General features: G+C 56.4%; 7 protein-coding genes across 7 annotated transcripts; 4 read left to right on the forward strand and 3 right to left on the reverse strand.

Moving 5' to 3' along the window:
• Window positions 1-2,797: 2,797 nt before the first annotated feature.
• Window positions 2,798-5,581, reverse strand: E0L32_008654 (uncharacterized protein; the record flags this gene model as incomplete). Its single annotated transcript, XM_031143532.1, has 4 exons — window positions 2,798-3,732; window positions 3,791-5,234; window positions 5,297-5,478; window positions 5,536-5,581. 4 exons carry the CDS (start codon window positions 5,579-5,581, stop codon window positions 2,798-2,800), a joined length of 2,607 nt encoding a protein of 868 aa, XP_030992146.1.
• Window positions 5,582-6,698: 1,117 nt separating this feature from the next.
• On the forward strand, window positions 6,699-8,248 carry E0L32_008655 (uncharacterized protein; the record flags this gene model as incomplete). The annotated part of the gene is made up of 3 exons (XM_031143533.1): window positions 6,699-6,939; window positions 7,007-7,219; window positions 7,287-8,248. The coding sequence occupies 3 exons, from the start codon at window positions 6,699-6,701 to the stop codon at window positions 8,246-8,248; spliced, it is 1,416 nt and encodes a 471-aa protein (XP_030992147.1).
• Window positions 8,249-8,549: 301 nt separating this feature from the next.
• On the reverse strand, window positions 8,550-9,038 carry E0L32_008656 (uncharacterized protein; the record flags this gene model as incomplete). Its single annotated transcript, XM_031143534.1, has 3 exons — window positions 8,550-8,861; window positions 8,933-8,977; window positions 9,036-9,038. 3 exons carry the CDS (start codon window positions 9,036-9,038, stop codon window positions 8,550-8,552), a joined length of 360 nt encoding a protein of 119 aa, XP_030992148.1.
• Window positions 9,039-9,407: 369 nt separating this feature from the next.
• E0L32_008657 (uncharacterized protein) lies at window positions 9,408-11,195 on the forward strand (the record flags this gene model as incomplete). The annotated part of the gene is made up of 1 exon (XM_031143535.1): window positions 9,408-11,195. One exon carries the CDS (start codon window positions 9,408-9,410, stop codon window positions 11,193-11,195), a length of 1,788 nt encoding a protein of 595 aa, XP_030992149.1.
• A 3,883-nt stretch (window positions 11,196-15,078) lies between these two features.
• Window positions 15,079-16,548, forward strand: E0L32_008658 (uncharacterized protein; the record flags this gene model as incomplete). The annotated part of the gene is made up of 2 exons (XM_031143537.1): window positions 15,079-15,102; window positions 15,325-16,548. The coding sequence occupies 2 exons, from the start codon at window positions 15,079-15,081 to the stop codon at window positions 16,546-16,548; spliced, it is 1,248 nt and encodes a 415-aa protein (XP_030992150.1).
• A 595-nt stretch (window positions 16,549-17,143) lies between these two features.
• Window positions 17,144-22,537, reverse strand: E0L32_008659 (uncharacterized protein; the record flags this gene model as incomplete). The annotated part of the gene is made up of 5 exons (XM_031143538.1): window positions 17,144-18,082; window positions 18,473-20,175; window positions 20,225-21,750; window positions 21,805-22,171; window positions 22,480-22,537. 5 exons carry the CDS (start codon window positions 22,535-22,537, stop codon window positions 17,144-17,146), a joined length of 4,593 nt encoding a protein of 1,530 aa, XP_030992151.1.
• A 1,168-nt stretch (window positions 22,538-23,705) lies between these two features.
• On the forward strand, window positions 23,706-24,419 carry E0L32_008660 (uncharacterized protein; the record flags this gene model as incomplete). The annotated part of the gene is made up of 4 exons (XM_031143539.1): window positions 23,706-23,751; window positions 23,813-23,820; window positions 23,876-24,314; window positions 24,382-24,419. The coding sequence occupies 4 exons, from the start codon at window positions 23,706-23,708 to the stop codon at window positions 24,417-24,419; spliced, it is 531 nt and encodes a 176-aa protein (XP_030992152.1).
• Window positions 24,420-24,797: the final 378 nt, after the last annotated feature.

A 24,797-nucleotide genomic window follows, 5' to 3' on the forward strand; every position in this document is an offset into this window, starting at 1 on the left:
ACATTAGAGCGGTGAGCACCCTTCATCGACTCGCCAGCCTTTCTCTCGTCAAACGTCTCCTTTCCAACTTCTCTTCAGCATCATCACTACCATCTATCCGTCGCTGGATTCATAAATACTTTGGTATTACCATCTCACACGTTGTTCCCACTGCAGTCAAATAGGTTCTCCTACTTCTCTGCGCACACACCATTTCATTTCGAACCAGTTGTTGTACCCACTCCGCCTACGCCGGTGCCTCGTCTCCCTGCCATCTGCCACGACGAAGCGGTCGATGCAAACTGGAGACTTGACTGGGAATATTCTCATCGGAACTGTCGCTGCTCGATGGACCATTGCCTTTCCCTGACGCAGATGACAGATCGCTATCCATGAAAGACATCGCCCTCGAAGAACACACCATGGACACGCCTCCTGCGATATCTGGAGCCCATCACGAGAAACAGAAGCACAATCGTCGACTGTTCGTATCAAGTACAGTGGTCGCCATACACATGGAGGACTAGGGTATTTGCCATGCTCAAGTTACCCCTTGCTTTCCGGATTGCGAGCTGCAACCATCCCACGACTTCATATGCAGGCTTTCTCGCCTGGGTAGACCAGGGAACAAACTCTCCGAGGGTGGATGGATGGCTATCTCCTGGTGTTGCGTTCAGGCCAAGTGGTCCTTTTAGCAAGTGCACTGAGCTTCCTCATGCGGGTTGGGCCGGAATCTCCATTGCTCAGGCTTCGCGAGATGACAACTCTTCTCATACCAATCGCGCGTGGAATCCCCCCGCAACACCCCAACAAACCCCCATCTTTATCCGCCCGCCCGTCATGCAGGTGCTTCTGCCACGCACGGGATGCGAGTTGCACAAATTGCACCATTGCAGACCGGCCTTGTTGTACCAAAGGGGTTTCAGAGCGGTTTCTTCGGCAGCTGCGGCTACTGAGATATGTGCGCCGCTGTGACAAGCGTCTCGATGGGCGATGGCATGTGATTATCATTGCTGATATCAGTGTGGCCCCACCGCTGTCCCTCATATGGTCCTGGCTTGAGACTACAGGCTTTCTCACCATGTTACAGTCCGATTTTGAATGCTTCTGGACGGACATGATTTTACTCCAAGCGGATTGTCTGGCCATGATCGCACCAGGAGCCCATGTTTCGGAACCGGGTTCGGAACAAAAATGGCATAGCTCAGGCCACGCGACTGTGTCCAATCGAACAAACGTCAGCCAAAAACGCCCGAGCAGGGGTTGAGGCCGGGGTTGGGAGGATGGTACTTTGATCCGCTGTTCCACAGCAGTCAACGGTCCGGTGTCCTTCTCGTTGCGACCGATGTCAACCTTCTCAGAATTGGTAGAAAAAAGCCACCGAGGGATTCTCGATGGGCGGCTTGAGACAGACGGACCGGGGGATGGAGCCCTTCCGTGGTTTTCGCGCCGTTGGCTGGGTCGACAACACCAAGGAGGTACTATGGCGGGACATTCTGGCATCTCACTCGGCATCTCAAGACCTCCTGGAACCTGAGTGCGCCCAGCCAGTCGCATATGGGAGAGGTGCCGCCCTGTGCACTGGCTGGCTGAGAGGCCGCATCGAGTTTTCCATGCCCTAGGTACACTCGCATAATCCGCACCATGTGTGCGTGTGTGTATGTGTGTGTGCTGGAGAAAATCTAGGACAGAAAGGGGCTGGTGGACGCACCGTCACAGAGGGCGTTCTTCTCAGCGGGTGCAGTGCACGTCTCTCGCATTTGGAAGGGTCAACTTCCAGCCTGATTCGCTTGAGGCACCCGAAAGATCACGTCGGCGAAAATTCCTGAGCGCTTGGAAGCAAATATCACAAATAACGATCTGCAACAGCAAAGATGGGGAGTTGCTTGAGCTGTTCCAGGTAAGCTCTTGGCCTCGCGTGGGAAACCGCGTTGGCAAGCCCACGAAGTCGTGTCTAAATGACCCGGGATTTCCAGTGATGAGGACTACCGACGCCATTATGGCTCCGAACGAAGCAAAACACGCAAGGGAGACAACAAGGATAGTCACACTCAGCACAAGGAGACGAAGAATGGCTCGCACCAGCGAAACGGATCGACTGGCTCCTCGGGGGGATCATCTTCTGGTAAATAGGTCCTCGGACGCGGCACCCCGCGGTGGCTGGCAACCAACACGACGCACAGGTCCCGGCTAGGTGGCTACGCGCATTCGAAGACGGAACAGGGCGCTTGCATTTCGACGAGGGGAGCTCGGAGCTTTCGAGCAAGGCCTACCTAATGTGGTCTTTGGGTCTTCAACAGACTTTCTGATACAAAGCCATCTCATCATGGCAAGGCTGGTGTTTACGGAGGGTCTTGGGGAACGGGTTTTACAATCATTACAATCAAACACAACAGAATAGACAAAACAGTCGGTCTATAGAGGGTTCAATACAAGGCAGTATGGGTAGAGATTGCTTCTTCGAAAATTGATCCTGCAGGTGCCCCTAGGTTCGCACGGCTGACAACAGCAGCCCGAACAGATGCAATCTCGAACGCCGCCCGGCCTCGTGGTCAACTACTGCGGCTTCAGCTGCCGATGCAGAAGCAGCTCAGGAATACGAGATACGCGACCAGTCATAAATGCCTTATATTCTCTTGGTACAACATGATTAGAACAAATGAAAAGGGTTCGTCATAAAAAACTTCTTTTCCGTCCGCCCAGGTGCTCATCCATCCATACACCGGCTCGCCCCTCCCACGGCCCAATCATCATGGTCACTGATCAAACAAGAACACCAAGGGTTTTCAACAACAAAAACGCTAGCTTAGGCCCATCATTAATCGTCCATCGGGGCATCGACAAGCGTGACCCCATGCTGCTGGTGAGCATGGTCGCCCGCCGCCGGCTGTGCTATGGGGATGCGCCGGCCCCCCGCGAACCGGGCGCTATTCCTCTTGAGCGAGTCCCGCTTCGAGGGCGTCTCGCCCGCCGCCTCGGCCGCCCGGCTGGCGAAGGACTCCCCCGGAGCCACGCCGTTGGCGCCGTCGGCTGCCTGCTGCGTCGCCGCCGCCGCCGCCGCGGTCGGGGTAGAAGACGCGCCGTCGGGGACCTCGAGGCTCGCGCGCTTGGGGACGACGGGCCCGAGGCTCTGGCGCGAGCCCCTCTCCGCCGTCGCCGTCGGGGACCCCGTCGCGACGGGGAACCTCGTCTCGGGCCCGCCGATGCTCCGGTCGCGGCGGTGGCCGGCGCCCCGCGGGCTCGGGGCCGGCGACGTGGCGCGGCTGCGCGAGCCCGAGGCCTTCTCCAGGATGGCGCGGGTGCGCTCCTCCATGTTGGCCTTGCGGTTGCTCTCGTCGGTCGAGATGGCGCGCGGCCGGTTGCTGCCGCCGCCCCCGCCGACGGAGCTCGAGTGCGACAGGGTGGACATGCGCTTCAGCTCGCTGAAGATGGCGTCCTTGTTGGCCAGGAGGTCGCGCAGGAGGCGGTAGGCCGTCTTCTCTTCCATGGTCAGGGACGTTTCCGTGCGCGGCCGCAGGATGCACGGCGCCAGGACGGTGGCCAGGGAGGCGACGTAGGCCTCGTCTGCCGAGGTGAGCTCGATCAGCCGGGTGAAGTGGTTCATGCAGGCGTCCAAGGTGGCGATGTTCGTAAGTCGGAGCTGAGAGAGGGTCTGCTGGAGCACCAGCACGCGCGCAGAATCAGTGCTGTCCGCCGCCGGGGTCTGGTAGATGGTTCGGATGATTTCATAGACATGTGAGGAGACGAGAGAGTCTAACAAGGTGGATGGTCAGTTACAGCGTGTCGTTCCGTACCACAATATATTACTCACCCGGAAGCTCGAGCAAGTAAAGCTTGAGCAAACTTGCAACAGTAGGGATGTCGTATTCGGAGAATATCTCCGCCGAGAAGCCTTTGACGTTGTTGACCTTGTGGCGCAAGTTGTGCGTCTGTGCCAACGGGACATCGACGAGCCAGACCCCACGCCTGGCCTCGTCGCCTTCCAGGTCAGGGTAATGATGATCCAGGTAGGTCAAGATAGTAGTGATAATGATGGGGACTCGCTTCTTGTCGGCTCTAGCGCGCGCCTCGAGATCAACACCAAAGATCTGGTCATCAACTTGGTTGTAGTAATTCTCGTAGGTCACGACTCGCGGGACAAAGCTGCCCGTCCGGTAATTCTCGAGAAGATAGCGCAAGTCGCCAAGAGGCTGCACTGTCTCTTGGAACAGCATCATGTTATCGACGGTTGACTGGAGGCTAGGGATGACGTTGCTGATGGTGCCCGAGAAGTCCAAGATGACGGTCTTGATGGCCTTGAGCCTGTCGAGCTCACACCTCTCCAAGAATTTGAGGTGAGCAAAGATGGCCTCTTCGAGCTCCATGCGCAGCTCGTCCAGTTTGCGCACGCCGGCTTTGTATTTGTCGTCAGACTCTCGTGCCTCTCTGCGCATGCGCTCCGAAGGAGTCTCGTTCGGATGGGCAGTATTGAGCACGTTCCACTTCTCCAGATATTCACTGACTGTGCCAACCACAGGGGAGTCGGCAACATCGGACGCACCGGCCGGGAGCGAGAAAGTTCTTGAAAGCGGCGCCTTCTTCTCCGGAACTCCGGACAGTTGGAAAGCCTTGGGACGCCACTGATAGAACAGCTTGGACGAGTTTGCGAACGTGTTGCCAACGTTGCCGACCAGTCGCAGAAACCCGTTGCTCACCAGATCCTGGCCGATGCGTTCAGCATAGCTGACGCTGCTGGTGTTCATGTGCTTCTGAATGTACTCGACGATATCCGAACCGGCCGAGGTGTTCAGGTATGTTCCTAGAATGGGAACCTTGGTCTCCCCGGTCTTGATGTTGTTGAGCATGTGCGCAAGGATCTTCTTGACTTGTTCGGGCTGGTAGACTTCGTCACCGATCTCAATAGGCTCGTCGTCATCGTCTAACTCGTCCTCCTTGTGGGATTGCACCTTGATCTCGGGGATGTTCTGCTTGGGGCTAGTTTCGGGGTCTTGGAACGCGAGTTTGTTCTCCTCCTCGAGGTCCTCTAGAAGGCGGCATTTGTTGAAGTAGTTGCTGCGCAGCTTCTTGACGTTCTCCGCTTGGCGATCATGCGTCTTGATCCGAGACTGCAGCTCGTCCTGGGAGTCTTGGATCCGGGCCTCGTGCGCTTCGCACCATCGCGAGAAAGGGTTGACGACGAGATCTCGAATGTTTTGCGCGATCTTGCGATGGTTCTTGGCGGCCTCCTCCATCTCTGTGCGGACACCCTCGTAAGCCTGTGGTTCTAATTAGCACCTTAACCCGTCAACTCCCCCAACCACGCGACGATAATCCATACCTTGCGCACACTAGCACCGTCATCTCTGGAGAATCCGCCTTGCACCTTGTCGACTGCCACAGGGATATCGGCCAGCCTCTGGCCATATGTCTCCTCGGCCTCTGCGCGCATCCGGGCAATGGTCATGATTTGGCGATTCTCGATCACGCCCTGCTGGAGCTTGCCGAAGAGGACACCCAGTCCTGATCGCAGTCAGTATCTAGCATCGGGTTGGGCCTGCGGCATTTGCTGCTGCGTACCTGCGGCGTAGTCGCTCGACCAGAAGGATTCCGAGAAACCAGGCATGGTGGACAGCTATGCTCCAGACGAGCTCCTGGCAAACGGGAGTTTGGGTTCGGTTTGAAGGGGACTTCGTTTGCGCCGGGTCGTGTGCTGAAGACACTTTGTGTCTCACTCGTCTGTACAAAGAACGGATTGAAGCCGAGTCTCACAGGCTTGATGGCGACCCCGTCGTTCAAGCAGTGGCTCGCGGGTATCAAAGAGGGAGGCGGCAGGATTGCGTAGGGGGCGAGTTGGGAGCACTGCGAAGACGACGCAGAGCGCAACGAGGGTTGAACGATTGAATGTTACGGTGGAGGGAGCTCGATGACGGAGCCGTCCCAAAGCAGGAACTGGAGAAAATTATTGATACGAGAAAAGGAATTCGCTACAGCGTGGCTGATGCACTCTCGGTGGACCTGGAAAATGACCAGGTTCGTCTCGCTGGTGAAGCTCGCTGGGCTGGTGGATGGTGATGGAGTCTCCGGGGGCCAGCTCTGCACGGACGTGTGGCTGGGCATGTCATTGGCCTAATGACGACAGGCGCCCCCGTGTTTGCGGTTTCATAGAGGCAGCCTGGTTGCCTTTCCGCGTTTGTTAGCGCAGCACGGCTGAGAACCACTGGAGCCAAGCCAGTACTGGGGCTCCAGCTAGTTACCGGCAGCGCTGCAACGGCCGGTTTTGACCCCTGAATCAGTCCTATGGTTCCCCTCAAAGTCTCCCCAAAAGGCTAAAGAATGTTAGACACGCGCAAAGAACAGGCCCTAGTCTGAGGTAGTGGAGCTCGTCCGATGTCTGCAACGCAGCCCGCCCTGGAGGAGAAAGATGGCTTGTGATTATGTAATACGTCCCGGCGTATTGCCAGCTCCGACAGCTCCGTCAACCAAAGTCCAAGTCGTCGCCAGTTGCCCATCCTGACTTGGCTCAATGTTATCTCAAAGTTGAAGAGGGGTCAGCATTGGAGATAAAGACTGCATTAAGCTTCTATCTAATCTTTGTTGCTTAAACAAACCCATTTGACGATGTGCAAGGAGACCCAGCCATCTTGAATGCACGGATAATCGGCCATCATTTTGAAGTTGAACGGGTCTCTCTACAAGAAGACTATCCACTAGCCGACCGCTGAACGTCTTATATCAACAAGATGACTTCAGAAAAGCCCAGCTCTCAATGGAGCCAACCCGCGCCAAGAGACAGTAACCGGCCCTCCAGCTCTTTCTTTACCAAAGGGAAGGCTCTCATTGCTGTTGGAGCCATCCTCGCCCTTGGATTTTTCACTAATACACACACGAAATGCATGCCCGCCGCCTGGAGAGGCCCATCTCTCGAGAACCTCAGTGTTGAAGAACGGGCATCCAAGATTCTCCGAGAGACGCCGCTAATTGGTAATGAATTTTGAATCCTCGAATTGAATCATTGAGCCTGTCTTGGACGTCTCTAACAAGGTCACAGATGGCCATATCGATCTCCCCATCTACATCAGGTATCTCTTCAACAACCACATCAGTGAGGGCAAATTCCCCAAGTTGTTCGAAGATGGCGGGCTTCCTATGCACTTGGACCTGCCTAGACTCAGATCCGGACAGAGCGGCGGCGCCTTTTGGAGCGTCTTTATCGAATGTCCCAAGGATGGACAGGACATCTCTACAGAGAACCAGGCAGAGAGTGAGTCTACCGGGATGGGTCACCGTAGAATGAATCGCTTGAAACTGATACTCTGGTGATATTCAAGGCGTCGTGAAGACCCTCCAACAGATCGACGTCATGACAAGGCTCAAGGAGGCCTACCCAGATGTCTTCTCCCCCATGGTCAACAGCAGCGATGCACTGGCGGCATTCAAGAAGGGGCTGCTCATCTCCCCTCTCGGCATCGAGGGACTTCATCAAATTGGCAACTCGGCTGCCAATCTCAGGCGGTTCTACGACCTAGGCGTCCGCTACTGCACGCTGTCGCACAACTGCCCCAACAAGTACGTCGACGCCGCCCTGTGGGAGAACCCCTTCCGCAAGGCGCCCTCCAAATGGGGCGGGGTGAGCGAGGACGGCAGGGAGCTGCTCAACGAGATGAACCGGCTCGGCATGATCATCGACCTGTCGCACACCAGCGTCGAGACGCAGATCGACGTGCTCGGCGGCGGCGGCAAGGACTGGGCCGGCAGCAAGGCCCCCGTCATCTACAGCCACAGCAGCGCCTATGCCTTGTGCCCGCACCCGCGCAACGTGCCAGACGACGTCTTGCAGCTGGTCAAGAAGAGGAACTCGCTCGTCATGGTCAACTTTGCGCCCGACTTCATCTCCTGCACCGAGTCCGACAACGAGAACGGCCTGCCGGACTTCGATCCTGAACATTCTACCCTTGCCCAGATAGCCAAGCACATCATGCACATTGGCGACTTGATTGGCTACGATCATGTTGGCATCGGAAGCGACTTTGATGGCATTCAGACCGTCCCGAGAGGCATGGAGGATGTCTCCAAATACCCAGACCTCGTTGCCGAGCTCTTGAGGAATGGCGTCAGCGATGCGGATGCTGCCAAGGTTGTGGGAGGCAACATCCTCCGGGTCTGGCAGGAGATTGACAAGGTCGCACTCGAGATGCAGGCGGCCGGAGAACCGATCCTTGAAGACGATCTACCCGATCTTTTGTTTCAAGAAGGCGATGCTTTTGGAGTCTTGAAGACCGGCGTTCAGTAAAAGCAGGGCACAACTACCTATTGATGCCGTCGGGTCCAAAAGAAAAGTGGTTGAGCTTTGAAATGTTATACAATGTAGGCTAGTCGTACACTCTTTAGTATAGACAAAATACGTGGGTGGCTCGATCGTTTTGCCAACGCCTGAATCATCTTTGGATCCCTCTGCCGTATTCGGGTAGCCCAAGTCCTTCGCATATCGGCTGAGCGTGCCGATGTCAGCCACGGCCAGTTGTTGACTGCTCTCTCCACCACCGTCGCCCGCATATTTTCATCCACGCCCGCCTCGAGAATGCATTCTCCTCTTAACCTCTCCGCTCGACCTGGTTCAGCTTCCTGGGCGTCGCGTTCTGGTTCCTCGTCTTCTGGCCGCGCACCGGCAAGCCCATGGCGTGCCGCCTACCCCTATAGGTGCCCATGTCCCTCAACCGCTTGATGTTGTCCTGTACTATCCTCCGCGCGTCGTTCTCTATCGTCATCGTCGACAGCTCGGCCGTGAGCGCCGTGACGGTCTTGGGCGCCAGAGACCCGACCTTGGCCTGCGGGTGTATGTAGTATTTCGCGAGGATGCGGGCCGAGGTCTGCGGGCCGAGGGCGTAGAAGCTTTCGAGCGCTTTCTGCAGTTTGGGGGTCCTAGGTTAGATGCCGTCTACCTAGTACCGTTGAGTGATGGGGAAGATGGCCATACCTTGACCAGCTTCTGCTCGTGGAAGTTGACACCTAGGATGAAGACCTGGGAGCAGAAGTCAGCTGGTTGTTTGATCGAGACGGACGTGCCGAGAGAGACCTACCATTGTGCCTGATTGCTGGTGAGTATCCCTCACGGTTATGGCGCGTCCAGACTTCGATCGTTTATTCCGTCAACAGTAGCCGCATCCCGCGGAGAGCAATTGGCGCATACACTTTCAGTTGTCGAGCATGGGGAGATGCTCCAAAAATGGATCATGGTTCGAGGTTGGCCAAAAAATAAGTAGGTACCCAAGGAAAACGGCGATCTTCGGGAGACCCACATCGCCGCCGTGATTGGCCAGCGGCTGGCCTTACACATTTTGTGAGCCTTTCAACTCCAACCAAGCCAAAATTTCATCTGAGAGGACGAGCAACTCAAGGAATTGTATATCTTTGGCGACAACCGGCCCGGCGCGGCTGGCAGTGGTCCAAAAATGATTCCGGAAAAGCCCCTGCCGTACTCTGACGAGTTCTCGTCTGTCGAGGACTACATCGAGGCTCTCCTGGAATACACCAGCACCACGGACATGTTCCAGATTCTGTGTGGTGGAGTGCACATTCTGGATTTCTTCACCACCGAGCCGGGCCTCTTCAAGACCATCATCCCCGAGAGCTGGCAGCCCTTTCTGGTGGCCTGCAACCCTATGGACTTTTTGGATGTGTTATTGAGAGACGACCTGGACAGCCCAATCACCAAAGATGGTGCGGGAAGTCCTCCAGAGGACCTTGTCACATTCGTTCGTGATGTGCGAAGACTCAGCCTGAGAAGATCCTTCGTTCCAAAGCAGGGAAAACTGCCAGTGCTGCCTCGTCAGGTGGCGCTTGGGATGAACATTAAAAAGGTCCACGAGGTCACCAGTTTTGCCGGCTATGTGGATCGGCTTATGGAGGACATATCCACGACATACGGCCAGGAGATGACGCATCTCATTGACTTTGGAAGCGGGCAAAACTACCTCGGCAGGACCTTGGCGAGTGAACCGTACAACAAGCACATCATCGCTGTTGAGGGCCGAGAGGAGAACATTGCTGGTGCGAAGAACCTCGATCTGCTGGCGGGCCTCGCCGAGAAGGAGAAGGCTATGCGGAACAAGAAGGTCTATCAACAAGTGCTCGATCAAAGGACGCCAAAGGAGAAGATGAGCGACAGAACCCTCAACCGCGTTGCCAAGCCCCTGGACTTTGCCCCGGAGGTGGTGGCGGCCGCCGATATGCGGCCCATCAAGGACCTGGAACTCACATACGTACAAGAGCAAGGTAAAGGCTACATACACTACGTCCACGACAGGCTGGAGAACGCCGATATGACTTCCGTCATTGGCAAAGTCAAGGAAGACCTCCTGCCCGGGCAAGAGCAAGACCTGCGCCTGATGGCAATATCCATCCACTCCTGCGGCAACCTCTCGCACTTTGGCATCCGGTCCATGGTCCTCAACCCCGACATCCGCGCGGTCGCGATTGTCGGATGCTGCTACAACCTGATGACGGAGAAGCTGGGGCCGCCGACCTACAAGATCCCTTACATGCGGCCCAGCTTGCAGGCGATCAACGGGCGCGTCGCTCGGGAATCCGAGAAGCGCGACCCGCAAGGGTTCCCCATGAGCCAGCGCCTCTGCAAGTACAAGGACGGCGTGCGCCTCAACATCACGGCGCGCATGATGGCCTGCCAAGCGCCCGAGAACTGGACCGAGAGCGACAGCCAGGGCTTCTTCGTGCGGCACTTCTACCGCGCCGTCCTCCAGAAGCTGTTCCTCGACAAGGGCGTCATCAACAAGATCTACCACGACAAGGGCGAGGAGGCCGACGACCAAGGGAACTGGAGCTCGACGCCCTTCAACACGAGCACGAACCCGGTCATCATCGGCTCGCTGCGCAAGGGCTGCTACACGTCCTTCCACGCGTACGTGCGCGGGGCGATCAAGAAGCTGACGTCCAACTCGGAGTTTGTCCAGTACAGCCGGGTCGTCCGGGAGAAGATGGGGGACATCACGGACGAGGAGATCTCCGAGTACGAGCGGGCGTACGGACACAGGAAGAACGAGATCGCGGCGATCTGGAGCCTGATGGCCTTCTGCGCCGGGGTGGTCGAGTCGCTCATCGTGGCAGACCGGTGGCTGTTCCTCAAGGAGCACACGGACCTGGTGCAGGACTGCTGGGCCGAGACGGTCTTTGACTACAAGTACAGCCCTCGCAACCTCGTCGTGGTTGGCATCAAGAAGTAGCAAGACACGGGTCACTCACGGAACCCAAGCTGGCATCAGGGTTGGCCACTGGCTTGCTCCCAATGGCCCAAGCTCTTTACTGAGTGAGACACATGGATCATGCGGTGAGGCCAGGTTCTCAGAGCCAGGTAGTCTGCGGCAGAGAAAACGTCTACTGCCGGCTTAGCAGCGCATAAGCGTGGGGGCGCCCACGGCACAGGAGACGGGATCACCACCTCACGATGTCTGGCCCACAGCATGCACTTGCGTCAGGACTCGTCTGTCTCAGGAGCTCTGGCAACTCGCTCCCCTCCAGCCGCCTTTGGTGCAAGAGCCTAGCATGCTGATGTCATCTATGCACCTATGTGAGATGCAGCCTCGACAACGGTCGTCAATTGCGGGGCAGATCGTGGAACTACCGAGGGAAGAGACACGAGCAAAAGCGCAAAGAGGCATATGCTCGGGCATCATGTTGGAGAGGAGCTGATGCAATGGCAAGTGAGAATGAGACGAGTCACCAGAACGATCGAGGATAGCGCGGGAGCATTGTCCGCTTTCGATGTCTCTCACCTCATGGCGAGCTCGTGGGCCAGCAGAGTTGGCAGCATACGCCCACAGAGTGACGATGTTTTCGGGTCACAGGATGGACTCGCTCTCGTCATCATAGACTGATGTATCATTTTTTTTTGTGACGCGCCGTCGGTAAGCCCAAGTAGCCGAGGGCCTCACAGCTAGGAAGGAGAGAAAGTAGACCAAGACCAAGATGATAGAGTCAATGCGAGCCGAACCCATGACCGACTGCCACGGCCATTACCTCATTAGGTAATTCTGATGTCCTGTAGAAAACGCTGATAAGGACGGCGTTACGATGGCACGATGTCTACTTGTATCAAAGAGCAAAAGCTCCACTGCCAGTTATCAGTGGAGATTTGACGAGCATCAACGGGTTCAAATTGCTTTTTTCGAAGCGCTAGGCAGATCACCTGGCCCACTTGCTGCTCGTCAACTCGCGGGAACGCCATCTGGAGGGGCCTTGCCGAAGCCGTAGCACCGAGCACACACGAGTCAAGAAGGCTAATGCGTCCTAAGATTGGGGGATCTCGTCCTCGTCATGCTTGGCCTACATAGGTACCTAGGTAGTGAGGAAGCAATGCGTATCTCTTCAAGCGACGAATCATCCATCCCGGGTGAGTCTGTCTCCGCAGCCATAGACAAAGGGCGGGCAGCGCAAAGGAGGGCTAAAGAAAAAGCAAAGTCAATGGCATCGAGTGAGAAAATACCCGGCATCACATCGGCACCACTGCTGCAGAAAAGCAAAAGGAACAAGAGCTGTCGATCGAGGCACCAAGCTCCAGCCTCAACCTTCCTTTCCCCGGATCAGGCCTGCATGCATGCGCGGGTGTGTTACTTTTTGTCGCACACACAATCTCCGGCTTACGAGCCTTGCTGTTGGCTGTTGGGCCACCAGCTGCTCAATCGCTGATCAACCCCCTCACATATCATATTCCGTGCCGGAGCCAGCAGGTTTCGATGCTTCGGATAGAGAGGGGAGAGGGCCTGTCGGAGCCGGTCCTGATTTGCTCTCGAGGGCAAGCAGGAGGTGGTGTCCATTGTCATCTCGGAGCAGACCTCATCCTCCATCATCCTCCTCATCCTCCCTACCTATCTGACCCCCGCCGAGGACCCCTGTTTCTTTGTGCGGTTCTGACGCCAAGCTTGCTCCACACTTGATGCACTGAGATCATCGGGGCCACTGCATACAGACCTAATGTGAATTCTTCCGACAGCTAACCCTATCTTTTACCAGCTAGCTATTTGCCCAGGTTCCTATCTCTCTTTCTGTCTGTCTAATGCCAATGCTACTTGGAACGATACTACTTCGGGATCTTACCTACTTGATCAGCTCGCGATCTCGACGGCACCCCCCTCAGTGCTTAGCGTGTGTCAACCGAGTCACATCGCACCAAACAGGTTCCCGTCCAGCTGCCTCTGCTTTGCGGCAATGAAAGGGGCTCGACAGTCGCAGTGCATGAGAAGCGACGCCTCAAGGTTTCTCAGTCGAGCCATACGTTACACACAGTGGTCACTGCAAGGTTGAGAGCACGAGCCGGGGGTGAAAGACAGAGCACGGCAAGAGAACGGAGCTGTCGTGTGTCTAAGACACATCCCTAGCTTCCCTCCCTCCCTCCCTCCCTCCTCCTCTCTTAGCCCTCTTAGCAGGGCACCACTGGGATGGTAACCCCGCGGTGGCACTATTCCCTGGACACCTAGTCGACGGGTGATGACAGGACGGGCCCTGAATTGAAAGTCCTGCATAACGATGGCTGAGACCAAAGTGCACTTCCACGCCTGCCAGCGAGGAACCCGGGTCACCAGACGACGTGATGGATGGAAGCCAAGCATGCCACTCAGCTCGTCATCCTGGCCCTCCATGGTGCGTGGCTTTCGGGTAATTCCAGCATGGAACAGGAGAGTCAATGACATGGCTCTGCATCTCTCTCTCTCTCTTGCATCAACCTGCCACGAAAGTGTGAGGTAAGGGGTGGCAGCAAGCGAGGTGCTTCCTGCTGTGCGTGCGTGCGTGTGTGTGTGTGTGCCTCGGCATCGCCCCCAACCCGGGAATTTGCCCTTTATATTGGGCGCATTGCGAGCGAAAGCCAAAAAAGCAAGAGACGGGACAACAAAACCACTCATGCTTCAACGGGCATCCCCCACGCGCGCATCGCGTCCCCACCGACCCGAATGCAAGACGGTCCCAAAGGCCTCTAGCGCCGTAGCTGCTTTTCATGCTTGTCTTGACCGTTTGTTTCTTGGGCTTGGGATCGCAGGCTTTCGTCAGATCCAGAGCCGGGCATCTGATGTGAGTCTCTTTGAGGGCATCGGCCGCCCCTTTTCGGGGGGTTGGAGAGATGGGATGGGATACCCAGGTGGGAGACTCGCGATCCGGCCAACCAGAGCTGCCCACTTATAGGCTCATGGCCCACAGCCGGACCAAACCTTCTTGACCAACCTGATCATATATCCATCCTCACAATCGCAGAGCGCGAAATCCTGCCTTGTTCTTGTTTCTCCTTTGCTGCTCTGTGGTTCCTCGAGTGCTAGGGCGAAGTCGGAGTGCTCTATCCGGGACCAAGCCCATCATTGTCTTCAACAAACTTGGGAGTCATTCGAGCATTGCTCTTTGCTGTCTGCACACACTACTGCTCCCACTAGTCTGGTGGGCGGGCAACCACAGTACTGGCCTGTTGTGCTCAAGTGTTTTTTCCCTTTGACTGCCTGCATCATCACTGTGCTTCCCGGGCCGCCGGGCACCGGCCCCCCCGAAATCAATACACCTCTGCCGGTGCTTTGCACTGAAGAAGCTTTGACCCCGGTGCAGCCGGCGGGTCCTCCGTGTCCCCTCTCGGCCTACCACGCCCGGGCCCGGCTCTTGGCCATTTTGTTGATTGGCTTGGTCATTCAAACCTTATCTCTGACCAAAAACAGAGAGTCAGGGTCTTTGTTACTTACTTCACCACACGATACTCCCTCCCCCGCCGCCCTCCTCTCTCCTACCCGGCACAAACCTTGACGATAATCTCTTTGTTGGTTCTCGGCCGAGGAAGGCTTCGTTTCTGATTTCCCCTCTATCCTTCTCTTGGCCGCCTTCGAAGCGTGCGTGGACTCCCTTCTCCCGGATTTCGGTGCCTAGCCGACCCTCCTTTCCACAGCCACCACACCACACCATCACCACACCACAACATTTAGGTACTCCAGTCGCGCTACCCAGCTTCAGACTACGTCGAAGCCTCTGTGATTCTCGGGACCGCACTTTGAGGAATATCTGTCTATTTTACCTCATCCCACTGGATACACAATTTGACACCGAGCCGCAAGCGGGTGACTGCGTGGGCAAGCAGCCGCCATGAACGCCCAAGTGTCCTTCCTGGTAAGACGCCCCTCCAGTTGTCTCATCCGTTGCCTCGGGAGGAATTCCATGCACCGTCGTAGATATGCGGCCAGGTCTTGAGCTATCTATCCCAGCGCACGATCGCGGAAGTCCTCTCCTGGTGTATTCATCGTAACCTGAGCTAGCACTCCCCTCCCCCCCTGAACGTTGCAAGCTCTCTATTTCGAAAAAGAAAACGCTAACAGAGTGCTCGACGGCAAGGACGGAGAGTTCAGCCTGATACACATACCCCGCCACCTGTACTCGGTCTTCCTCGAGCCCATTCTCCGCATCCTGCTCCCCCAGCAGGAGAGCTCGGAAGCGGGCCTCGACAACGCAGGCGGCTTCCAGGGCCTCACCGCCGACCACAGGCACGTGCTGCTCAACGTCAGCGTCACGCCCATAGAGTGCTCCATCGTCTGCCACCAGTCCTGGGTCGAGCGCGTCTTCCGGCCCTTCCTCGACGCCGCCCTGCCCGCGGACCTGCGCAGGGCCGTCGGCATCTCGCCGCACCCCTACATCGCCCTCTGTGTCGTTAGCGCCGGCATAGACGCCGGCTCCCGCGTCGTGGACCTGACCTCGCCCCTGGCCCTGGCCGGCATCCCCATCTTCTTCATCACGACCTACTTCTGCGACTTCATCCTCGTGCCCCGCAAGAACCGCGACAGCGTCATCCAGGCGCTCGGCACGCGCGGCTTCGTCTTCTCCGAGGCCGACTCGTCCTTCACCTCACCCGTCATGATGGCCTCGGTGAGGGGCCGCGGCCCGACGACGACGATGGGCGGCGCCGGCGGCGGCAGCAGCGCGCCCTCGACGCCACCGTCGTCGTCCTCGGCGTCGGCCGCCATCAGCGACCTGCAGGACCGCACGTTCGAGCTGCTCAAGAGGCAGTCGGTCGCGCCCGAGGCCCGGCGGAGCCTGCACCTCGTCCACTGCTCCGGCCACGAGATGCACCACGTCGGCGGCGAGATCTCGTCGCTGCGGCCGAGCCTGAGCCGCGCGCATACGGGAAGTGGCGGCGGCGGCGGGAACGGCGGCGGGTACCGCCGGCCCGAGCCGACGTGGATCGATAACATCGACCCCAAGCTCTTCGCGTGCCTCGTGGCCGCCTTGGCCTCGCAGCCGGCCTTCCTCTCCGTGACGCTGTCCGCCGAGGACCCGCCCTCGCTGCTCCTCGACCGGGCCCTGCTGCCGCTGTTCGGCGACGCCGTCGTCGGCGACACCGAGACGGACCTCGTCCCCATCTTCCTGGACCTCGGCGGCCTGCCGCCCGAGACGACGGGGATCGTGTCGGGCGTCGCGGGCAGGCTCGTGCGCGAGATGGAGGCCGCCGACACGGTCGAGCTGCTGTACCTCTCGACGGCGCGCGCCGGCACCGTCATCCTGTCGCAGGACCGCGTCGAGGCCGCCGTCGGCGTGCTGCGGCCGCTGCAGGACAAGGTCTAGGGGGCCCTTGTGTCGCCCCGGTTCGGGAGCGGCTTGGCGCTGGTCGGGCTGTCTGGCGGCGTGCGGAGGGTTCTTTGTCCCGAGGAGCACCGGTACATGAACTTGTGATGGAGGGAGTTGTCAGGGTATGACGGTATTGGTTTTGTTGTTGTTGTTCGAGGCTGAATCCCCTGTTTGGAGCATGATCCAGCTGCTCATGGACCATGTTGTTGCATTTTGCTGGAGTGATATCGTAGCATCTCGGGCTTGGCCAGTGGAAGAAAGCTGGGTGCATGAAAATGGCGGGTGTGAGAGAGGCGACATTTGGGGGGTCTTTCCGATAGGCATAGGCGAAAAGAATCGTTGCTTTCGTACGCGAGCAGCGAGGCGTTGGTCTCGGCATGTATAGTATTCCATCCCAAAGATTCTGGCTGGCAAAACCAGGATCCGGCTTGCATTGTAGGCGAATACCCAAGAATCTCCGTTCAACCGTTTTTGATCCCCCACCCCCCAAAGGCAGCCGACCATAACCTCTTCGCGTGACACATACCGGCAACAAAAGTTTCGTGATTGTCGTTACCGTGCCACTGCGCAGCACTCGCGCAGTCTTCTCAACTCACTTCCCATGCCCCTTCTTCTTCCCGCCACCCTGCTGCGCCGGCGGGTCCGCCCCGGCCACGAACCCGCCCTTGACGACGGCGTCCCGCGCGGCCTGGTTGATCAGCGCGAACCGCCTGGGCCCGAGCTTCTGCCCGCCGTACCACCGCGTCACGACGACGACGAGCCCCCACGCGTCCATGAGCTGCAGCAGGTGCAGCAGCCGGCCCCCGGCCGCCGTCTCGCCGTCGTCGTCGCAGTCCTGGAAGACCGTCGCTGCGGCGGTGGCGCCAGAGGAGGACGAAGAGGAGCGGATGCGCCACGCCGTGATGTTGTGCGTCGCGGCGCGCGCGCGCCGGTCCGTGGCGAGCAGGTGCGCCACGCAGCGGGCGGCCTCGGCGGGGGAGGACGCGGGCGCCGCGCGCGCGAGGAAGACGGACTTGTTCTCGGCGATGGGGTCCGAGAGCGTCCACGCCGGCTCCGGGCCGAGGTCGTCTCCCGCCGCCGCGGCATGTCCGTCGTCGCCGTCGTCATTACCGTAGGCATCTGACGGTGGCGGAGACGCCTCCTCTGGGTCTTCTGCTGCTGCCGCGGCCTCCTGCAGCGCCTCGAGCTGCCTCGAGAGCTCCTCGAGCGCGTCGAACAGGCACACCTGGCCCGGCTGGTAGACGGCGGCGACGGCGTCGCGGAAGAGCCGCAGGTCCCGCGCCGCGGCCCCGCGGCGGGCGTTCTCGCCGGCGCTGTGGGTGCCGAGCACGGACGGCGGCTCGGCCGGGTAGGCCGGCGGGAACTGCAGGCGGAGGGAGGACGGGTCCTCGCCGGGCAGCTGGAGGATGTAGGTGTCTGATTCGCCGCCGCCGGTGTTGTTGTCCGCGGGGTAGGGCACGAGAGAGCCGTCTCCGTAGATGGAGTTGATGGCTTCGACCTCGTCGTTTAGCTCTTCAGACATGGCTTTGTCCTTTGGGGTTTGGCGATTGGGCGAGATAAAACAAAAGTCTCAAAAATTATGGGCGCAGGTGTATGGTCTCGACCCGTCCAGTCATGACTGTTGGCTGAACGAAAAGCTGCTGATATTTTGCATTGTCGAAATATTAGGCGGGACTTTGGTAGTGGCGGGTGGAGTTTGATGGGCCATTTTTCTGATCAATCTGGGCGCCTAACACCCGGAATCCCTCAACGGCGGCAAGCTCTTGGGAGGAAGCAGAACCGTGACAATTTGTTATGCAAAGCTCTCGAGGCAGCCTGCCTCATAAATCACGTTGTATTATTACCGCTATTACTCTAAATTCGATACCAGTTGGCCTTTGTCACTCGACTTCCGTTGTCGCAGCCCAAAAAACCTCGAAACAAAAGACATCTCGTTCTGTTTGGACACTTCGAGCGGCAGGACGAATGGGTCAACCTCGATCCCAATGTGAGGCTTGCCATCCACCCCAATGAAGTGCCCGAAGCTGTAGGTTGGCTCCCTGCTCATCTTCTCTATTGAGCCGTCTTCTGTACCGTATGATCGTTCATCCTTCCCTTTCCGTCTATACTCGGCAACTGTTCGTCCCGCGGCGACATAAGCGATCGTCGATGCGATCGAGGACGGCATCCTCGGGAGGTATGGCTCACGTTCCCTCGCGTACAGCACTGTCAGGGCGATGATGTTGATTCCGAGAATGACCACGCTAATCAGAAATGCCGGGTTGTTCATGAATATCCTGATCTCTCTCCTGACGACAACTCCACCCACGGGCTGAGAGGTGTCGTTGATGGCTCTGAACATATCCAAATTGGCGCCAAGTAACGCTGCACTTGTTCGTTCAAAGAACCTCGTGGTAACCGCCAATGCGTCTTCCATGCCAACCACTGGCTCGCGAGGATCCACCAGTCGCGTGCTTTTGAGTTCGATATTCGCAAGGTAGTTCAGCCAATCTCTTGACAAAGTGTCGTTGTGCCAGGCTGGGCCGACATTAACCCGATCAGGATCTCCTACCCATCTTATTGCCTCGTTCGTCAGGTTCAGGATCTGCCCGGGCGAGAGCATCTTTGACAAGTCATCAAACCCTCCCACTCTCCTCGAGTCGAGCACGTAGCCGCCGCGGTCTGTCGTCAAGTTGAACATGGCAGTCCTCAGCTCCGGCTGACACAGTACCCCTGTGGTAGTGCTGTCTCCCCCGTGTGTTGACTGGTTTGCCTTCATCCATACCGCCACGAAATTGGCCTCACAGGACCCGTCATCGGGCAGGGACTGTGTTACGGTCCTATCATTGTTTGACAAGGGGTGAAGCGTGCCAATCATTTCCACAGACGCCGGCCCTTGCACATGGTTGTCTTCAATGACGTAGGGATCTAAATAGCATAATAGCTCCGCGCCATTCTCTTTCTTGAATGATACCAAGAGGTTGTTCCGGAAGCTCGAAATGAAGTAGTATGAGGAGTAATTGGCGTGCACCGGATCGTTTTGAGACATCGAAAGGGGCAAGCAGTTTGGATCGAACCCAAATCCACGGGTCAAGGTATGGAATTGTAGTGATTGATCTTGTTCGCGGTTGTTTGGGTATTCGTAAGGTAAATAAACATGCTTTGAATCAGTCCACGGTGGAAGTCTGGTCCCGGCACTCGTGTTCGCGAGAAGGATATAGAATGCTTCGTAGTATCTTGTAGAGTATGTGGGCGGGCGGATAGTGTTCCTGGCGAGTGCTGGTTCTCTTACTAGGCGTCCCATGGCTGGGTATCCGACCTGCGCGGATGCTTCATTGAAAATCGCACCCATTCCCACAGCAAGAATGTTGACAAGCAGCGATAAGCAGCACATTGCTGCCAGCAAGAATGATCCGGATCTGAGAGCTCTCAAGACATTGAGCTGAGGCGGGAGCGATTCGTACGAGATGTCCAGCGTCGTCTGCGAGGACGCCTTGCCTTGCTTCAACTGGTGGAACGGTTGGAAGACACATGCCAATCGAGTAAGCAGTACCAGAAAAGGCTCCAAGAAAGTCGCAAAGATCGTGGGCAAGTAGTTCTCGAGGATCTGTAGCACTTCGAAGCTATCCGTAGGTCGCGGCAGGCCTGTCACAATTAGTCTTCAGAATTGAAATAATGACACGACCCGACTTACCACCTGTGATTCCTTCCTGACGTTTGAGATAGATCAGAAACGTCGTAGCCGAGATCAGTATGGTAATGAGAATGAGTCCAGTCACGGGAAGTAATTCTTTCGGTCGAACTGGTTGGTAGTCGTATGATGACCAACTCGATGATGAGTAATATCCGGATTTCGTCTCGTGTTGTTGATCAACTCTGCGTAGTTGAGAACAAGGGATAAGTCCTGAGGCGCCAGGTGTGGCTTTTTCCAAACGATATTGTTTCTGAGATATCTGTTCCGCCAGGTCGTGATCGTTGAGTCTATCCATCGTGGTGAAATCCCCAAGTAGACTCTCGCTGGAGCGCAACATCTCGAGTAATGAACCAAGGCTGGAAGGATCATTGCGGAGACTGCTCTCATATCCAGAACAGAGAAAGAGAAGAAATCCTGAAATGATGGCCACGACGACGAGCAGAATCTCCACAACCAGGGATATCGGCCTGCTGACGACGACACCGAACAGCTCAGCGTCAACGCTGCCTAAGAACTCCACAGCGCGAGGGATGGGAGACATGAGCTGAGATATCGCAACCGAAAACAATGCCTTGTGGGCATCACGAAAGGCTTTGGAAAGTACAATTGGGTTCTGGAAATCATCGACAGACCCGTTCTTGTACAATCCAACAGCAAAGCCGACCATATTGGTGAATGGGTAAGCAATGCGATACGCATCAAGACGAACAGTCTGGTCCAGGTAGATCACTTGCCCAATACCTTTATGACTTAAGTTGTCCGGGACGCCCGTGCCAATGAGATATTCGAACGCTGTGCTGTTGAATTTGTCGCTCCCAAGCACTTGCAGGTTGCCGACTGGGGACGGCAGGCGTTCAAGCGGTTCGTGTGAGCTTCCTGAGATAGTCGCAGAGACAGTCTGCTTCGCATAAGATGTCTCGCAGAATATGAGAGTCGCATTCTGGAGGTTGTCTAGCTTTGTCCATAGAGCAAGGAACTGGTTTGATGCTTGTGGTCCACATGTCGGAGACGCGAGCCACCAATCCGAGCGAGCATCCTGATGCCAGCCGACATAAAGAAGAACTGTGGTATCGCCGCCCTTGACGGCATGCGATGTTGGTACAGTCACGTTGGTAAGGCACCCGCGTCCATTGTCCGCCTCGAAGGTCTCTTGTCCAGATGGCCGACGCCATTTTGCAGGCCAGCATTGCAAGTCTGTTGCGTACTCGACGGTCTCCCCAGTATATGTGTAATTACTTCCAAAAGTTTGAAATTCTTCCGCCGGAAGGAAGGGAAGCAAAGAAGCTTCTGGCGTGCTGAATGCGGGCAAAGACTGCCCAAGCCAGGTTGTCGCATACGCCAGATTCAAAATGGAGACATCAATACGGTTTTGTTGTTCTTGGAGAGGAATCATGCCGACATCATGGCGCAGACCGATCACTTTCGAAACCTTGACAGATCTCATGCCAAAAATGGCACTCTGCAGTGGCGTTATCAGCCAGAAGATGACCATCATCGCAGTGCCGGTGAGGAAAACTGGCCAATGCCTAAGAACATGAGTGGATGGCCATGGGCATATACGGCGGGAAGGGGCCGTCTACCTTCTCTTCCATGCTTTAAAGGGCACAAAGGCCAGAAATTCAAACGGGTAGTCGACTGATAGTGTTGAGTCTCCAGAGGCGCCCCCGGGACGGGACAGATCGAGCCATGGCTGCATCCGACGCACATCCGAGTCTATCCAGGCCCAGGCCAAGCTGTAGAATACGGCAACGATGGTGGGTAAGAACTGGTAGCTAAAGGTGACAAAGGTGGGAACGTCGGAATCAGTTGTCGAGAGTGCAAGGCCGCCTTGTCTCAAGCTTCTCTGTGCGAAGAATTCCAATACGCCTGCAACCACTAACGATGAAAACCCAAATGCGGAAAGTGCAATGGATTTCATCGTGAAGGGTTTCCAGCCGACCATCCTCTCTTGTAATGTTTAGCAGGTGCAGGAATTTGCGTACAAGTCCGGCCTTGCTCACCATCGGTCTGCCTCATGGCAAAGAGACGTCGAAGGCTGGTGAGCCACCCGACCCTTGGCTGTCCGATTTTCGACATTAACAACTCCTTCTCCGCTGACATTTCCTGGTTTTTCAAAACCTTTGGCGGTGACATGAGCGAATCGACCACCCACTGCTAGGTATGGGAGTGGCTCGAGTCGATCAGTCCTTTCTTTGGAACCTCTGCTGACCGGGACGGAACTTGATGTCGTGATACTCCATACGGAGAGAACGTACCCAAGGCACAGGAGCCAGAAAGGGCGAAGGAGGGCGGAGTGTCTTTGGAAGCTGCCATGTTGAAGACATTATATACTACAGGATTGCTCATGCTCGGACAGAATTTGGTAGAATCTGGAACCAACAACCTCATGCGCCACAACCCAACATTGGCCAAAGATAACCTCATTTGGTATGGCACGGCCGGGAACACGTTCAACCTGTTTCATCGAAAGGACGTTGGACACTGAGTGAGCGCCAAGTTGAGCAATCAGCGTTGTAGCACTCATAGCTAGATCCACCGTTTTAAGCGCCAGTCGTAGGAGAAGATGCTTTTTGATTCGTTGAAGCTTGGGGTCGCCCGTGATAACGGCCAGAAGCATACCTAATTTCCATAGACTTGAACATCTGTCTACATGAATGAATGCCTGTGCATCTATGCAATGAATGAAAAGACTGAAATAACGTCAGTGACATGACCAAGCTAGGTACCTCATAAAGTGAGCACGACCCTTGGTCTCGTCAAGTGGGATTGACCGCTGTGATGCGAGTGTATTTGCACTAAAAGACCTACTCGTTAAAGAGCTGGAGAACCCCTGCGGGAAGGCCCGCCCAAAGGTGCGGCCGGCGCTAAAAATCTGGCTTGCTGGCCAATGAGTGCTCGCTGCATCCCCTCCAGCCTGTCCGATCAACCCAGATCTCCTCCGGGTCCAGGAGCCCCCTCGTGAAGACGAGCTTTCTTCTCACCATCTCATGAACATGTGGTGCTTTCCGCCTTCTCAACTATGGCTCCGTCGCTGGTTTTCCGAGTGCTTATCTTGCAGAGCTGCACCACGCGATGCAATATAGCAATACTCCTGAAAGTACCTAAGAAAAGGGAATGCATGAAAGCAGGCAGGAAAGCCTTCTTCTCTGAATTTGACAAATGTGTAGTGTCGAAAAAGGGAAAGATAGACGATATCGCTCTTCGAGGCTGCTCCAGTCGGCACGGCACTGGGTTCAATGTTGCTTATCGGCCGATTATCGGTGACTAACTTGGACCCTCAGGTGGTGTGTGTCACTGGTCTGCTACCTCTATCTGGCGGAGTTGAGCCTCATCAACCCTACTTCTTTACATCGGTCACTTGCTCTCCTCTGTAACGTCTGCGAGGAGTTATCCAGTTATCACCATCACTTGTCGCCGAAATTAAACGAAGAAGCATCGCAAAATATCATAAATCTTGTAAGGGCGACCCGCGATTTTCAGCATGTCTCCCAAGGCAGATACGAACTCTCATACAGCCTTCTTCTATGGTGCGTCGAGTTGGCAATGTGCAACCCGCAGTGGCAGCGAGACCGACTAACCCTTGAGCAGGAACCTTGGTGGGTTGAGTTTCCGTGAGACTTGCCAGTGCTTTCAGGATTAACCAGTCATCAGATGGCCTCGGAGGTATTTTACACGGTGTGTTTCCTCACGGACCAGCCACCACCGGCCGTAACCGAGGCATACACTTTCCGCCCCGCGATCCTGCACGGATATTGCCGACGGCGTGTACGTTATGCCGACTACCCAGGTATCATCGAGGATCCGGAGCATGTTGTGCGCGGGACTGTAGTGACGGGGCTCACGGATGCGAATATGGCCAAGCTGGACTACTTCGAAGGCAGCGAGTACGAGCGGCGTCGGGTCAAGGTCCGCGTATTGAGCAAGGTCGGAAACGACAAGGGCGAAGGCAACGAGGAAAGCGATGAGGAGGTCACCGCCGAGGTCTATGTAATCAAGGACGCCGCATGTCTGGAGAACAGGGAATGGGACTTTGAAGAGTTTCGCCGAGAGAAGATGCGCAACTGGACCAGGGAAGGCTATGTTTTTGATGGTATGTCAGCCCTTGATCCTGGATCTCTATTAAGTTGAAACAAGCTGAACTTCTTTGCCACCTCTAGGCTGCGACCCAAATGACCCAGCTACTGTCGTTTCTTGATCGGGAGGATGAGTCTGACCGAGGCGCGGGGATGGAGCAACTAGCATCCTGGTTCCCTCAATCAAGGTGAGGCTACCTAGGACCCAGGTGCCTGGTTGCGTGGCGTCTTTTTATGATATTTGGTATCATGGGGTAAGGCCCGGCCCTGTTCGCCAAGGTGCCGCCAGCGGAGGTGTATCGTTACATGGTGTACCGTGCTGGGTCTCATAGTAGACATTGACTAGAAGGTACTGCGATGTTTTCGGGTTCTTCTTTTTAGAGATACCAATATGCAAAGTGCAGGGTTGATACAAGATCCCGAATGATGTACCCCGGAAAGTTCCAAATTGGAAGCGGCTGGAAGCGGCTCTCGTGGCTGCAGTTGAGCTGCTCACTTAT

Source organism: Thyridium curvatum (genome assembly GCF_004353045.1).
Source record: "Thyridium curvatum strain D216 chromosome Unknown NODE_58_length_281357_cov_77.750052, whole genome shotgun sequence".
Lineage (NCBI taxonomy): Eukaryota > Fungi > Ascomycota > Sordariomycetes > Thyridiales > Thyridiaceae > Thyridium > Thyridium curvatum.